The sequence below is a fragment of the Bos indicus x Bos taurus genome, chromosome 5, assembly GCF_003369695.1.
Source record: "Bos indicus x Bos taurus breed Angus x Brahman F1 hybrid chromosome 5, Bos_hybrid_MaternalHap_v2.0, whole genome shotgun sequence".
Lineage (NCBI taxonomy): Eukaryota > Metazoa > Chordata > Mammalia > Artiodactyla > Bovidae > Bos > Bos indicus x Bos taurus.
Genome location: NC_040080.1, coordinates 33574909 through 33591230, shown reverse-complemented (window position 1 = coordinate 33591230; position 16322 = coordinate 33574909). Strand labels below are relative to the sequence as shown.

The window sequence follows — 16322 nt, the reverse complement described above, 5'->3', positions numbered from 1 at the left end:
TTTTTAACTTAGTTTAGAATTCAGTGATACTTTCAGAGAATTTATATTATCTAATATCAAATATTTTGATTCCGGTTCATACAGAGTTAGAAACCAACTTATTTGAGAATTTATGTATCTTTTACTATCGTTTTCCTGTGCGTGTTAGCCAGAACAGTGTTAAGTTCCTCTACTCCCGATTCCCACTGCAAGATCTTGACCATTTCATTCTTCCTCCCTAGGCTACTCCTCTCTTTCTATCCCTATAGGAGTCATTTTTGCAGCAGTGCCTTCCTGACCTATAGAATCCTGATCCCATCTCCTTATGATATGTTCTCATAGCTTCCTGTACTTTCCACAATTGTAACTGAAATTATACATTTGGCAATTACATATTTAATCTGTTTCTCCTTAGCTGGAATATAAGCTCTAAGAAAATAGGTAGCATAGTGACTCATCACAGCATATAGTTAATACAGTGTCATGCATATAGTAGGAAATCTTAAAAATAGCTCTTACCTTCCAAGGCATATTACTATGAGGCATAAACATTCCCTTTCCTTAGAGAAAGTTTCTTTTTTGATCTAATAGAACATTTGAACTTAGGGAAGAATCTTTGGCAGTTCCTATCATGAGAATGCTAGTTCTTTTGTTCTACTGGTGATATTTTAAGTCAACTATTCCTTGAGCCACTGTTCGATTTCTCTTGTTATTCAGTAAGTTATTCTGGTAAGTTCACTTTTCCACGCCCTGTTCTGAGGTTAAAAATTCTGATATACATACTTACAAGACAATCCACAAGAAGAATTGATCCAGTTCAATAGTATTATAGCTTTATTTGTGTTTATATTTGCCCTAAGAACAGCATGATTTCCAAGTGCCTCTAGGAACTAATATTAGATAATAAAGAGTGTGAAATGTACCTACAAATGATATGACCTGAGCAGCCGACTAAATGTTGGACACTGCATTTAAACACAAATTTAAAAGAAATAGAAAAATAAATAAACAGTTCAAACCGTTATTTGAACTTTAACCTGAGTTCCTGTTGTAAATATAATGAAATAATATTGGCTATCTAGGTTGGAAAAAATTTGTTTACAAATCTTTGTAATATTTACATGGATATACCCACCCAGGCACATCTGTTCCAATAGGAAATAATTCCAAGGGAAGAGAAGTCCCTTTCTCTGCATTTCTTTAATAAATGTAACAGCCCAACAGTTAGAACTGGACATGGAACAACCGACTGGTTCCAAATAGGAAAAGGAGTACGTCAAGGCTGTATATTGTCACCCTGCTTGTTTAACTTATATGCAGAGTATATCATGAGAAACACTGGGATGGAAGAAGCACAAGCTGGAATCAAGATTGCCGAGAGAAATATCAATCACCTCAGATATACAGATGACACCACTCTTATGGCAGAAAGTAAAGAGGAACTCAAAAGCGTCTTGATGAAGGTGAAAGAGGAGAGTGAAAAAGTTGGCTTAAAGCTCAACATTCAGAAAACTAAGATCATCGCATCCGGTCCCATCACTTCATGGGAAATAGATGGGGAAACAGTGGGAACAGTGTCAAACACTTTTTTAGGGCTATTGCAGCCATGAAATTAAAAGACGCTTACTCCTTGGAAGGAAAGTTATGACCAACCTGGACAGCATATTCAAAAGCAGAGCCATTATTTTGCCAACAAAGGTCTGTCTAGTCAAGGCTATGGTTTTTCTAGTGGTCATGTATGGATGTGAGAGTTGGACTGTGAAGAAGGCTGAGCGCCAAAGAATTGATGCTTTTGAACTGTGGTGTTGGAGAAGGTGTTGGAGAGTCCCTTGGACTGCAAGGAGATCCAACCAGTCCATTCTGAGGGAGATCAGCCCTGGGATTTCTTTGGAAGGAATGATGCTAAAGCTGAAACTCTAGTACTTTAGCCACCTCATGAGAAGAGTTGACTCATTAGAAAAGACTCTGATGCTGGGAGGGATTTGGGGTAAGAGGAGAAGGGGATGACAGAGGATGAGATGGCTGGATGGCATCACGGACTTGATGGATGTGAGTTTGAGTGAACTCTGGGAGTTGGTGATGGACAGGGAGGTCTGGCATGCTGCGATTCATGGGGTTGCAAAGAGTCGAACACGACTGAGAGACTGAACTGAACTCAACAGCCCGTATTGAGGAATTCTCGATATTTGTAGGAAAGAACAGTTCATTAGTGAGCTATTTGTATTTGAGATGTGTTATGGTTGAATGATGGTGATGGACAGGCAGGCCTGGCGTGCTGCGATTCATGGGGTTGCAGAGTCGGAAACAACTGAGCGACTGAACTGAACTGAACTGATGGTTGAATGATGAATTCATTCGCAAGGTTTAAGAAGTTGCTTAGATGGCTTTGCAAGGCAGGTAAAGGCAGCAGTACCAGTACATATTAGGCCAATTCCTGATATTATTTTCTTTGTGCATTTGGGTAGAGTTTTGGGCTTCCCTGGTGGCAATTGTGGTAAAGAATCTGCCTACCAATGCAGGAGACAAAAGAGACACGGGTTAAATCCCAGATCAGGCAGATCCCCTGAAGGCAGGCATGGCAGCCCAAGGTATTCTTGTCTGGAGAATCCCATGGTTAGAGAAGCCTGGCAGACTACAGTTCATAGAGTCACAAACAGTTGTACACAACTGAAGTGATTTAGCACACACACACGAACTGATTACTTGCAGATAAACATCCACAAATAAACATTACTACTACTATTTCTGTTACTACTACACATAGCCATACTGATAGAAGCAAAACTTTAAATCATCTGTATTATGAAAAAGCATAAACCATTTTTAATTAAGCTTCAGACCTCAAAAATCAGTCGTTTTTCGCAATCTTCGTTGAATCCAAACCAAAATTAAAAGTGAAAGGAAAGGGAAAACCAATTTGGACTAACATTACTAATACATACTTTATCACAGGAAGTGACAATTTCATATATTATTGAAAATAATTTTTTAAGAGAAAAATATTACTGTAAGTTTTGCTTTCTGGCTTAAAAATATTTGATAGATCCTATGTAGTAGGTAGATATAAGTATGTAAAGACACATGTTGTACCACACTTTTGATTTCTGTCAAACCTGAGTCAGTAATCTTCAATTTAATAGTTGTGTGAGTTTTGGTAAGTTACTTCATCCATTTGAACTTCAATTTTTTTCATCTTTGGAAATGGGTATAAATGCTGTCTGCTAGTGAGATTGTGGTGAAAGGTAAAAATGAAAAAACTTATGTAAAGTTTTTATCAAGGTATCTAATGCACAGTTGTTAACCCAGGGCATGTTCACTAATTATTTCTTATAATTAAAATTTTAATAAAATGAATTTTTAACTGTAATCAAGTTAGCATACTTAAACATTTGGGGGAGAATAAGCAGTACATGTAATACATGTTAGAAGGACTTCCCAGGTGGCTTAGTGGTAAAGAATCCACCTGCCAATGCAAGAGACTCCAGTTCAATCACTGGGTCAGGAAGATTCCCTGGAGAAGGAAATGGCAGCCCACTCCAGTCTTCTTGCCTAGGAAATCCCATGGACATAGGAGCCTGGTCTTTGTAGCCTAGCTACAGTCTATGAGGTCACAAAGGAGTCAGACAGGACTTTGCAGCTAAACAACAACATGTTAGAAACCTTTGTAGTAAGTAATAAACTCCCACATAAAAATATTCAATAGCTAGACAGTTATCTTCAGATTCAAAATACATAATGAGTCTTTGCCTAACTTTTCAGTTCATAGTTGAATTACATCATGGTCTAATGTAGAAATGAAAGATATCGCCATTAAATCTACTGTGAGCTTTTAAGTATATTAGGTACAAGTTTGACTAAGTTGTTAATCCAAGGCAAAAAAAAAAAATACATTGCTAAGTGTCTGTATTTGAGTACACAGTTTCCTTGGCACAGACACCAACAGCTCAGTCAAAGCTCACTAATCCTAACCTTTTTATATATTTATGGGATATGGCCAACATTTTTACTTTAGATTTTCATATTCTCAATTATACTGTTAGGATCCTCAGCCACTGTGCAAATGGGAACTTTAACCTTTTTTTCCCATAGGATCTCGCTGGAAAGCTATGACAAACCTAGAGAAACAGCCATACTACGAGGAGCAAGCCCGTCTCAGCAAGCAGCACCTGGAGAAGTACCCTGACTACAAGTACAAGCCCAGGCCGAAGCGCACCTGCCTGGTGGATGGCAAAAAGCTGCGCATTGGGGAATACAAGGCAATCATGCGAAACCGGCGGCAGGAAATGCGGCAGTACTTCAATGTTGGGTAAGGAGCTTACGGTCCGGTCCTTTTCCCATAGGGAACCCTTCCGGTTACTCTTAACGGGTTGGAAAGTGTATTTGTTTAGCTACAAAGCAGCATTTTGAGAAAGAACCTGGCACGGTATATTTTGTGTGACTAAGCTGTCCCCTTATAATATCAAGGAAGAAAGTTGCAAGTGAGTTCACTCCAGGCTCCTAGAACAATGGCTCTGACCAGAGCTTTGTTTAAAGGCTGGTTTGAAAATAAAATGAGAGTAAAGAATTTTGAAGCTTCCTATTAAAAATGTAGAAGTCTTACTGGTTTTCTTTTTTCTTTTTCTTGCTGCTTTTCATTACTTCCAAGGCCTCACCTTGTAGATTCCTTAGCAACTAACAATTGAGATAATATGGTATAAAAATGAAAGAAAGACTTGTTTCTGAATATAGAGAGGTCTCTGGGCTCTCAAGGCACATACCTGGCCTTAGAAAAAAGATCACATAAAGGGATTCTGTTTAGGGCACAACAAGGTTGTGAGTGGATAAGTTTCCTTCTGAATTAAGGATGCCTCCCTCAGTATGGGGCTTCCCAGGTATCTCAATGGTAAAGAATCTGCCTGCAATGCAGGAAACGCAAGAGATGGAGGTTCCATCCCTGATTTGGGAAGGTCCCCTGGAGTAGGCAGTGGCAGCCCACTCCAGTATTCTTGCCTGGAAATTCTCATGGACAGAAGAGCCTGGCAGGCTACAGTCCTATGGGGTCGCAAAAGAATGGGACACAACTGAGCACCCTCTCAGTATATCTTACCCTGCTCCCTATGGCAAGGCCGAAAACCACACTGCATTGCAGAATTTTCTCAAAAAACACAGAAATAAAGTTTTCATATTTGGAACAATAATAAAGATCCTGTGAGCTCTGAAAATGGCAAAAAGATACTTTTTAAAAAAAAAAAAGCTTTTCAAGTGTGTCCTGTACCCTCCATTCCCATGAATGTGTCTGCTTGATCAGTCCAGAAGGTCTGTGATTTATATCTCAGTGCCTGACTCTTCTCCATGTGGAGCTCAAAACCCAGCCTTCCTTGGGGAAAAAGTAAACATGAATGAATGAAAGAAGACATAAATGAACATCATCTGTTAAATCCTTCTTACTGGAACCAGTTACAGGATCTATGGATCCCAATGTAATATGAAAATGCAAAGTGAAAGTGAAGTCGCCCGACTCTTTGTGACCCCATGGCCTGTAGGCTACCAGGCTTCTCGGTCCATGGGATTTTCCAGGCAAGAATACTGGAGTGGGTTACCGTTTCCTTCTCCAGGAGATCTTCCCGACCCAGGGATTGAACCCGAGTCTCCCACATTGTAGGCAGACGCCCTACCGTCTGAGCCACTAGGGAAGTCCCCCAGGTCCTTGGTAAAAAGTTTTTTAAGGAATTTCAAGATAGTGACAACAGAATTCTAAACCTAGTGTGGGATTTTTGTAAGCCCTGGATACTGTACAGCTGCAGAGGTGGTGCACCCACGAGGCCAGCCTTCTACTCCCACTGATGATCTCCCCGTTTCAGGGATGAAGTGGACCATGTGCTAGTGTTCACTTCTAGTGGGTTCTGAGCAATAAATTTTTATGTTAAGAGCTCAAATACTTCAGGATTTTTCCATTAAAATTGCATTATCTTTAGGTTTAATCTTTTAAAAATTGTTTCCACATGTTACAGTGAAGGATAAATTAACTTTGTGTCAAGGACTTGAGTTCTGTTTATTAATCGATTTCTAAACCTCAGTTTCTTTCCAGAAGTTAAAAATGTAACAGTCATTTTAAGAATCAAATGGGCAACATGTAAAATTGCCTTGTAATCTATAAAGCATTATATAAAAGTAAGGTACTTAGACCAAGGTAGGATACCATTTTCAAATGTCAGGCAGTAGGGTGAAAATTAAGACCTTCGATTTGGTCAAGCCAAGCAAATTCATTATAGAATAAGGCCTGCATCCAACCCTCCACTCACCTAGGGTCTCTTTTTGGGAATTCCTCTCTGACAGGCAACAAGCACAGATCCCCATCGCCACGGCTGGCGTCGTGTACCCGGGAGCCATCGCCATGGCTGGGATGCCCTCCCCTCACCTGCCCTCGGAGCACTCCAGCGTGTCCAGCAGCCCGGAGCCCGGCATGCCTGTTATCCAGAGCACGTATGGTGTGAAAGGAGAGGAGCCACACATCAAAGAGGAGATCCAGGCTGAGGACATCAACGGAGAAATTTATGACGAGTACGACGAGGAAGAGGATGATCCGGATGTAGATTATGGGAGTGACAGTGAAAACCATATTGCCGGACAAGCCAACTGATAAGGGTCAAAAGATTGTTGTGACCTTAGGACTTAAAGAAGCCCTAGCTGGTTCATCCTTACCAGTGGCCAAGCACATTAACTTTCTCATACACTGACTGTTACTTTAACTGTTAGTCTTAACTAGTTGGGACATCAGCTGACTAATAGACCTCAGCCTCAAAAGGCTTGGAAAGGAAATAAAAATACAACAAGCAGACAACAATATCAACAACAAGAGATTGAAATAAGCTATGGGTAAAATAATGCCAGTAATTCAGCTGCTACATCCAAGCACTGAAGTCTTACCCGTCAACTTTTTTTTTTAATAAACTTTATGGCTGTTTGTTCTACAATGTTCTAGAAATTCTCACTCAGGTACACAGTGCCAACAAGTGGCTTGTGAATGTGTTTTGTTGTTTTGTGCTACAATTTTTAAAAGAAATAAGTTTTGTTTTGTTTTTCGGGGTTTCTGGGTTTTTTCCTTTTCTTTTCTTTCCTTTGGTTTTTTGTTTTTGTTTTGTTTTGTTTTGGTAATGCACCTGACAGAAAAAAAAAAAAAAAAGAAAGATGACTTTCTCTTTCATTCTCTCCACCTTCTCCATCTCTGTACTTTAAAGATGGAAGTCTGTGCATGGGGGGGAAGAGGGAAAAAGAGCCTGTTTTTAACTTCCTTGGTATCCACCACAAAATAAGCAATCATTTTCTTTAGAGGACTTTCCTTATCTGTTGCACACCACACTACATCTTTGAGTAAGTGCCAAATTTGTGCTCAAGTGTTGATCCAGTTGATTTTTTTCCCTTTCCTTTTTTCTGTTCCTTCTTAAATTAGGACAGTGTTATATCTTAGACAATCCCTTGAAAAACCTGAAATACCAGCAGCTGGTGAGATTTGACTTTTTTTTTTTTTAATGGAAACTGTAGGTGCTGTTCTCAGGTGAAAAGAGAGAGAGAGACATAAGAAATTTAGAGAAAAAAATATTTTCTAATCTTGGATTTTTGTGTGTATGTATGTGTGTGATTATGGTACTAATAGGAATAATGTTGGATCATTGTGAGTTAAACCCACATCTGGGGATGAAATCCCACATCCTTCTAAATGACTGGTCTGGAAGCATCCTTGACCTTGACTTTGCACTTCAAATGACAACTTAACCAATATAGGGCTCAGAAATTATATTTTTAAATTTCTAATATGATTATTATTGGATGGATCAGGTGGCCCTGTATAGTAGAGGGGTGCGTGTGTAATGTGGAAGCCAAATTCTCCCAGATGTTCCACTAACATTTGCTACTTAACAATTTCTGTTTGTTTTTCCTGTTGGTAACTTCGAGCAAAACAGTCGTTTCCTTTGAATATATTTGCCCATTGTCTAGAAATATAGGATTAGCTTATTTCTTCAACATTCCATCCTTTCCTGATCAAGAAATGGAACTGATGATTTTATAAGGTATTCTTAATCCCTCCATGAAATGAGATGGAGGCCATTTGCATTTCAGAATTGTGGGCCAGGTACATTTCATGCCATAAAAAGCAGGATTTGTTAAGAAGTCATTGCAACGCTTGCCACTGCTCTACTCTTGCTGTAAGATGTATCCACTGAAGTCCAGTTTCTGATTCCAGCAGCGTGTGTGCACAGAGCAACACTGATGGTGAAAGGACTGCCTGGTTAGACTCTGCTAGCCAAGTGCCAAGGCAGTTGTAGGGCTCATTCAAATAAATAGGAAATCATCTAAAGTGAATCAGCGCTGCTCATGCTGAAGCATTAGACAGTAAATACTCCAACCAGTAGATTGGATGTGCTATGGTTTTCACTCCAGTCATCATTTTCCTGTCCCACCCTCCCCAAACCTGACCCTTAAGTTTGATTTTTACATATAAATAAGAAAAAAAAACCCTTTTTATTTTTCTCTCTCTCGAAAGACTTGCTCTGGGGTTTTGCTTGGAGGAGCTAATCATACCCTGCATGTCAGAGACTTTGTTTTGTTTGTTTTTCTGTTTGTTTTTGATGACTGTATTTTCATTTGAACTGCCTCTTTTTGCTAGTGTTGTAATGATGATGATGATGATAAAATAATAATAATAATAGTAATAATAATAATAATGGTCAGCTGTTCCCAGATTAGTAAGTTATGTATAATTTATTTCTCCCTTTCTATTTTATTCTCCTCTGATTTGGAAGTGCAGTCAATAAGTTGTTAGATATTTAAAACTAATTTCCATCTCCAACGTGTGTGTGTATATGTAAACATATATATATATGCATACACGAGTGTGTATGTGTGTGTATGTATATATATATACATACACACACATACACACATATTCACTCACACTGTTTCGTTTCTCCTTCCATAAGTTTTCTCCTTTTTAAAAATTTGGCCCCAACAAACGTCAAGTTCTGGTGTTTTAATACAAGTGAATTACTAAGAGGGTCGTGTTCAATCTTAATTAACTTATGCTCTCATCACTCATTTTATTTAATTGCCACAGTCATCTAGAGCCAATTTTTTTTTGTTTTTGTTTGTTTTGTTTTGTTTTTAAGCACTCTGGATAAAAAAAATACACACTTGTTTTTATATCGTTATTATGTACAATGTGAAAACAGATTTTTAAAAATTTGTTGTCTTTGTTAACAAATTCTTTCTGACTCATGTGCGTTCACCTCTCACTTTTGCTGGATACTTATTTCCCACCATGTTATAAAGATGCTTCATTTTCATTTCATGACTTTGGACTACAAGAATACTTTGTTTTAGCTCCAGGTAGATGCCTCTGAGGGCGTTCATGACCAACACCAGTTCTAACACACTTACCAGTGAATTGACAAAACACTTTTGTTTAGTCTTTTTTTGTTTGTTTTTTTTATCTTGTTTTATTTGAAGAGGAAAATCAAATTGTTAATGGTGACCTTTAACAGCTGAAATTCAAGCGTTGATTTTAATGTTACCTAGTTAGGTTTATGTCAGAGGGATGAAAATGTGCATGGGTTGAAACAAAGAGCAAGTTCAAAGCTTTGCATTCTGTTCTCTTGTTTTGATGTCCAATTCACTGAGGGTCACAATTGTTTTGCCTTAACTTCCCCCACCCCCCCCCAAAAAAAAAACAAAAAAATCATGTTAGTGTTTAAAATGCTTTGAAGTCATTTGATAAAGGTGCTATGAATGGCAAAGTATTGGGTTAGCACATTGCCTTTGGGGCATTTGATTGGTTTATAAGTTTTGTAAAAGATCCTAAAAGCTGTATTCTTTTTCTGTGCCCCTTAATGACCAAAACAGACAAGGGCAAGGGAATGAGAGTAAGATCAAACTCAGATGAACATCAAGTTTCCCTTCTCCTTCATTCCCTACCTACCTACCTGTTCACTTTTTGCATACCACCCCCATCCCCGTCTCTCTCTCTCTCTCATACACACACACACACACACACACACACACCAGCACACACGCTCACCCCAGTACTGAGGGATAATCTTGCCAGAATTCTGTTTTTGTTTTTGTTTATGGCTGTTGTAATCAATTTTTCTAAAAATACTCATATTTTAATATGAATCTAGGAGAGCATCACTGGAGAAAATAGGTTACAGTTACTCATATATAAGATACTAAGAATTTGGCCAATAACTACAATTGAATAAAACACAAGACTATTCTTCAGTCCGCTTATACCTAAATTAGTTGTCAATTCTAACGTTCATTTGGCATATGCAGTTAAGAGTTAACCATGTATAAAATCCCTCCCAAAGAGCGTAATCATTATTGCAACCAAATCCTCTTTATAAGAAACAAATATAAAAGAGTTTCTTTGATGAAATCATTCCATAGATTTGATTTTGACATAGGCGTTTTACCTTCATTCATTTAAAGAAAATTATCTTTAAATATTTTATGGTCCAACTTCAGATATTTTCTTAATCCAGAAGATGTTATTGTTCCCAGAAGAAATGTCTTATATCACATTGAAAACATCAAAAATCATTACGTTTTCATTTGTTCTAATGGGTAAATTATTTGAATTGTAATAAACAACTGTATATTTACAAACAGGTTTATAAAATATTTGTCTATCAAGTTAATAGTAAAATAAAAAGTATAGGGTCTGCAAGGACAAATATGAAGCCCACTTAAAGTGGTTCAGAGATCTCTTTCATCTTATAGGGCATAGGTTTTTGTTTAGACAGGCTTTTACAGTATTTAATTTTAATGTTTCCTGTAACTATCGGTTCCCCAGGTTGAAGATGTTAGGTTTTCTACTGACTGGTTCCTGTCCTCCCCAGTGTTTGTCACTGGCTCACTAGAACAGTATTTATACAGCTCCACTGGCTCTAAAGCTCTTAGTCCTTCTAACATTTTGGATTTTATGAGTAAAAATGGGAAAAAGTAGAAAAGAGACAATCAAATGCCTGGAGCTTAAAACAAAGTATGTGCAACCTACCATCTCACTTGAAATTTAATAAAATAAATAATTATGTAAATATAACATAGAGTTATAGATTTATATTTTGTTCATAACACATAGTGTAATATAAGTTGTATATTTTCTTGTTTTTGGTTTTATGTTATCATTCATGCCACAATAAAAATAAAACAGGAGTTTATGTACTCTTAAAAAAAAAAAGATGTGGGTTGCCACCAACCTGTTTTTTTTTTTTTTCGGTTTGTTTTTTGTTTTTATTTTTTGTTTTTGCATTCTCTTTTTTCAGTATTACTGCCATGCAAGGCACCAATAAAAACAGCAATGTGTTCTTTACCTATTATACTGTCTTTCTTTTCACAATTCTTGTTATGGTGGTTTAATTATTAGTTTTCTTAAGAAAAAAACTAAAGTATGAAAAATAATTTTGCTTTCACTATAAATAACCCCACTTCCGAAACTGACTTTGAACTGAGAATTAAGGGTTTAAATCTTAGAGGTGAGCATTCAAGGAAGCCTCTTCATAAGTATCTCATCAGAAAGCTTCACTATAATGTCAAAAGTTATCCTTTTGTATATAACTGAGTCTAATAGGCTTGAAAATCCTGCAGCCCAAAGCACCCTAAATACGTTTTTCCTAAGTTTGACACCATCACTGGGGCAGGCTTTCTATGCTTTAGAATTAAATTTCATTCTATTGTTGATATAGAAATTCTAAATTTCAGATTACAAAATTAGTAAGATTTATAAATTCACTTTATGGTATCTAATTTAGAATAATGGATATTTCTACATTGTTTAACATTCTGACTTTAATTTCTGGATTCTGCCTTCAACTTTGTAAGCAAATGTTACAACAAGAAGGCTCATTTTCTTCCAGTGGCCAATTTTGCTCGTCTCTTCCACCATAAAATGTTTTTCTATGTGTAATCATTTGCCATAAGGCTTTTGATTGGTTGGTTGTTCACTTGGTTGGTTTTTATATAAGTATCAAGACACTGGGTCAGATAACATCTGGTTCAAATGAATATGAAACAAATACGTTCTACAGACACTTTGCCCATTGAGTCCCTTCACAGAAGGAGTTTACAACGTCTGCTCCGTGGGCTACCTGCTTTAGAATTAACTGTTTAAAAATGTAGATTCTTAGGTGGGCCTCCAGATGTCAAGAATCAGAATATCTAGGAATAGGGCTAAAGCTGTTGCCATTAACCAGCTCCAAATAATTACTCTGCATGCCCTGGTTAAAACAGCCAAGAGGTGGGTCTGTTTTCCTCTTTTATCTACCTATTGTACATGTCAAATTCTGCAAATGGTATGGCCTACCGCAGTTTAACCTTAGGCCTCTATAAAAACCTCTATGAAGCTGAGGGTCAGTGATTAGGCAAGAGTTGGAGATTGGAAACAGCTCAGTCTGTCCCTTCATAGGTTGTTTTTGAGGGCATTTGATCTATCAGAACATGTCCACATGTTATCCTTGTTTCTCTGTGTCTCCTTTTGTTCATCATAGCAAAGCAGTAGGCTTCAAAGACTCCATGCCTGTGGAACACTGAAAATACAACAGAAACACATGTTTCCATTAATACCCACTTAATATTTGCCAAAACATTGAGGTACTTTTGGAAGAAAAATATCCAGTGTAGTAATGGAGAAACAATCATCCCGTGTAGTGTTTTTATTTAGGTCACCTATAGCTCTAGTCATCAGTCTCATCCTGTTTCTTCAGGAAATCGCATCATCAGGGTTTGTTAAGTACCTGTGGATGGGGAAATCTTGTCTGCTTATGAAACCTTGACTCACCCAAGGTGCCAAGTCCCACCTTTGGTTTCTCTCCTACCAAATAAAGTTCACTTTGTTTTGTCCTGTCACACTATTTTAGAAACATTCTTTTCTTGAACTTTATGTTTTTTAATTTCTTATGGAATATTTAGGACTAGCAGCATGCAATAATAGATGGTTTTCTTATTGCCAATGCCTTGAACAACCAAAAAAAATTCTGGCAATAGTGAAAAGAAAACCATTCTTTTTTTATTTCCTCAATTTTGACAATGTTAGAAGTTGGTGTTTGAGGAAGTTGACATATGTGTTTTTTAAAAAATCAAGATACTGTCATTCTTACCAAATTTTAAAGTTCAGAAGTCATTCATACTTGTAACTTGACATCATCACTGAAACCTCAATTATAACAATGCAGGTGAAGGTAAGCATGAATTAGTTCAATATCTAAGTTAAAGAATATTTATGAAAAAATTCTAATTTATTTTTCTTGAGTTTCTAAAGCAACCTAAAAACTAGCTGAGAAGACCTGTTTTATAAGTAAGCATTGTAATTAGTATGTAAAGCATATGCAATAGTATTGCTAAAAGTTCTTAAAAATAGTTATGTTTTATTAAACAGGCTTAACATCTGTCCTACAATTTATTTTGTTCTACCAATTTGCTTAGCAAACTATTTTTACCACCAGGAATGAACCAGTTCAGCTCTGATCACAGTATTTCATCATTTTGCAATGAGTCCAGTCCATATGCGTGAGATTTTACTCTCCCTATTATTACCATTTTCTAAATATACAAGTGAATATGGTATGGAATGGTACTTTGTTGGTATTCGCAATATAACCAAGAGGATGAAAATTGTTTTATCATTAATGTCTCTACTGATTCAATTTTTAAAAGAAAAATAACTAATGAAAACAATTGTAGGAATCCAATAGGCCTAAGTAAGCACCATCATTTTGTACATTGCCTGTTCAATTTAGTACTAAATTTCAGAGTCTGGAAAGCAATCCTAATTACACACAAACTGTAAAATATATTTGAAATAAAGTCTTGTTTATAAAATCACTGCTGTAATAACTTTTCTTAATAAATCCATGTGGTCCTGGTAGGAAGTTGGAGAGGCCATAGAAAATGTTTAGTTAGGTACTTATATGGAAGATTGGCTTTTTTCAACTTGTTCTAATATTGGCCTTCAGTAAGCATTCATTTTGCCTTCTATTTCAAATCTACAGTTGACAAGAGTACAAATTTGTAGATTATGGTTGCATGAACTTAAGTTTGTTCAGGACTACAGTCATTAGTGGGCCTCAAATAATTGTACAACTTGTCTTTCTTATTTGGAAATGATCTTCAAGCATCATCATCTGCTACTAGGTTAACATGCAGAAGAGGAATTAATCTGCTTTCTTATGGGCAGGACTTATTTGACCAGAAAAATTAAATTGCCAGTGGTATAACAGCACAAATCTTAACCATAGATATTGAAGAGAGAATTTTAGATTCTCCTCATTAAAGAGTTATTCATTTCTCTGAAGCCCACTGATTTTATAAGCTTTGATATTATAACTCATTACATCACATATCTTAGACTCTTGCTTATAAAACCCTCTAGTATAGTGTTATCTTTGTCTTCTATTATTAAAATAAAAACTTTATAAGGTCACTTAATTTTTCAGATACTTCAAGATTCCCCCAAAGTTTATGTTGGCAAACTATGATAAAGTTTTATAAATTTTATGTTTTTCATGTGTTTTAAACACACAATGCTTGAGTTTGCAACTTGAAAAAATATTTAGACGCTTTTATGAATACAAAATACAAGTCCAGTAAAATGATAAAAATTATAGGAGGTGGTATGGTTTGTCTTTCCTTGTCTTAATGATTCAGTATTTGGCAAATATTAATGATGCTAACCTGGTTCTTCTGGCAATAAAAAGCCAAATTCTCGTCAAAGTTGATGAGTCACTGCTCCCTAGCGCATCATGTTGACTTTACATAAATGCACAGGCTCTTTCACCCACTTTCAAAATTTGGAGTGGCTTACAATAAATACACAAGTACAAAAAAATGCCAGCATAGTTAGCACATAGCAAAATAAAGAGAAAATAAGTAAAGGGTAAGAAAGAAAAAGAAATCACACATATGTCCACACATCATAGAAACACACACACATATCCCTTTTTCTTACACTTTACCTTTTGTCTCTTTACAAAAGAGTGTGTGTGTGTGTGTGTGTGTGTGTGTGTGTGTACACTGAGGATGACAACTCTAATCACTAAACAAAGAACAGCTCTTATTTTTGTAGCAGCCACAGCAAGGAAACTACATGGATTAGAGAATTCTCATTGCTTAATTGAAGGAAGCATGCAAGTTTATCATGAGAAATAAACCTTCATTCCCTAAATTCTCAGATGGATTTCACACTTAAGGGATAAGGAACAATGCAAAGAGTCACTTTTATGTAAGCAGATTTACAAAAGCTGTAGATTTGCTTCATATATGCTTACTCTGTTAGTCCTTAAGCAGAGTTTCATAAAGACAATTTGCAGGGGGTCAGAGAGAAAGATAGTATACATATGAATAGATAACTGGATATACGGATTAAGCAAGGATTTACAAAGGATAAACCTGGAATAATTGTGATTGTGATGAATATTTATCATGTCCCACAGACTAGCTTTTTCAACTATCAGATGTTTTAAATTGGCTTTTAATTATGCTGTGTTCAGTATTATGATAGTTCTATGCAAGATATAAAGCAAATAAGACTAGCATACATTTTAAGCAATAAAACAGGATACGAATATGATTAATGAACCAAACTGTAAGTGACATGGGATTTCAAATCAGAACAGAAATCATTTTAATATTTACTGAGACTTCAGTTTCTAAATAAATGTAGTAAGTGGTGAATGGCCAACATCTCCCTGGAAAAACTAGAAAAAGCTGGAAAAATACCCCCAAAATTATATTTTAGGGCATTGGAAAGCTATGGAAGAAATGACGGCTAGATGAACCATAATTTCAGAAAAGCAAAAATTCATCCAAGATGAAGCTGATGATTGCTAGCCATTTCTATTTGGAGAAAGCATCAAATTCTAGGTTCTGCTATAAAAGATTTGGCAACTTAGAGTTAAAGAGATACTAGCAAAGTAGTTGTGTGGCTCTAAAGTGCCTGAGTGGAAACTTGAAAGTGAAAGAAAGTGAAATTGTTAGTCGCCTGGTTGTGTCTGACTCTGCGACCCTGGACTGTAGCCCGCCAGGCTACTCATTCCATGGGATTATACAGGCCCTCAAATATAAGCCTGGTTTAATTAATAGCATATTTGCTGAGTTCTGGGTCTGTGTGGGATGTTGGAGATTTATGGCAAGATTCCAAAAGAAAGACTGAACTCTGTATCATTTAGTCCTTTGGAAATAAAGACCAGCCGTAAATATGGGACATGACACAAGCATACAGCTAATCTCCCTCTCAAGACACTTGCCATATTTTATCTTCAAGGGGTAACATCCTGGACAGTTGTGCTGGGAACCTGGTAAGAGCAGACCTGAAT

The 16322-nt window shown here is 36.6% G+C and overlaps 1 protein-coding gene across 15 annotated transcripts in view; it reads left to right on the top strand.

Annotated features, from left to right (window-relative positions):
- SOX5 (SRY-box 5) overlaps positions 1 to 11957 on the top strand; it is a 1171960-nt gene extending 1160003 nt beyond the window's left edge. For all 15 annotated transcript variants that reach the window (XM_027541542.1, XM_027541545.1, XM_027541540.1 and 12 more), the window contains 2 exons: positions 4069 to 4285; positions 6295 to 11957. In XM_027541542.1, the coding sequence (XP_027397343.1) occupies positions 4069 to 4285; positions 6295 to 6598 (521 nt within the window). In that variant the 3' untranslated portion in view covers positions 6599 to 11957. The remainder of the gene's footprint in view (positions 1 to 4068; positions 4286 to 6294) is intronic.
- The last annotated feature ends 4365 nt before the right edge of the window (positions 11958 to 16322 follow it).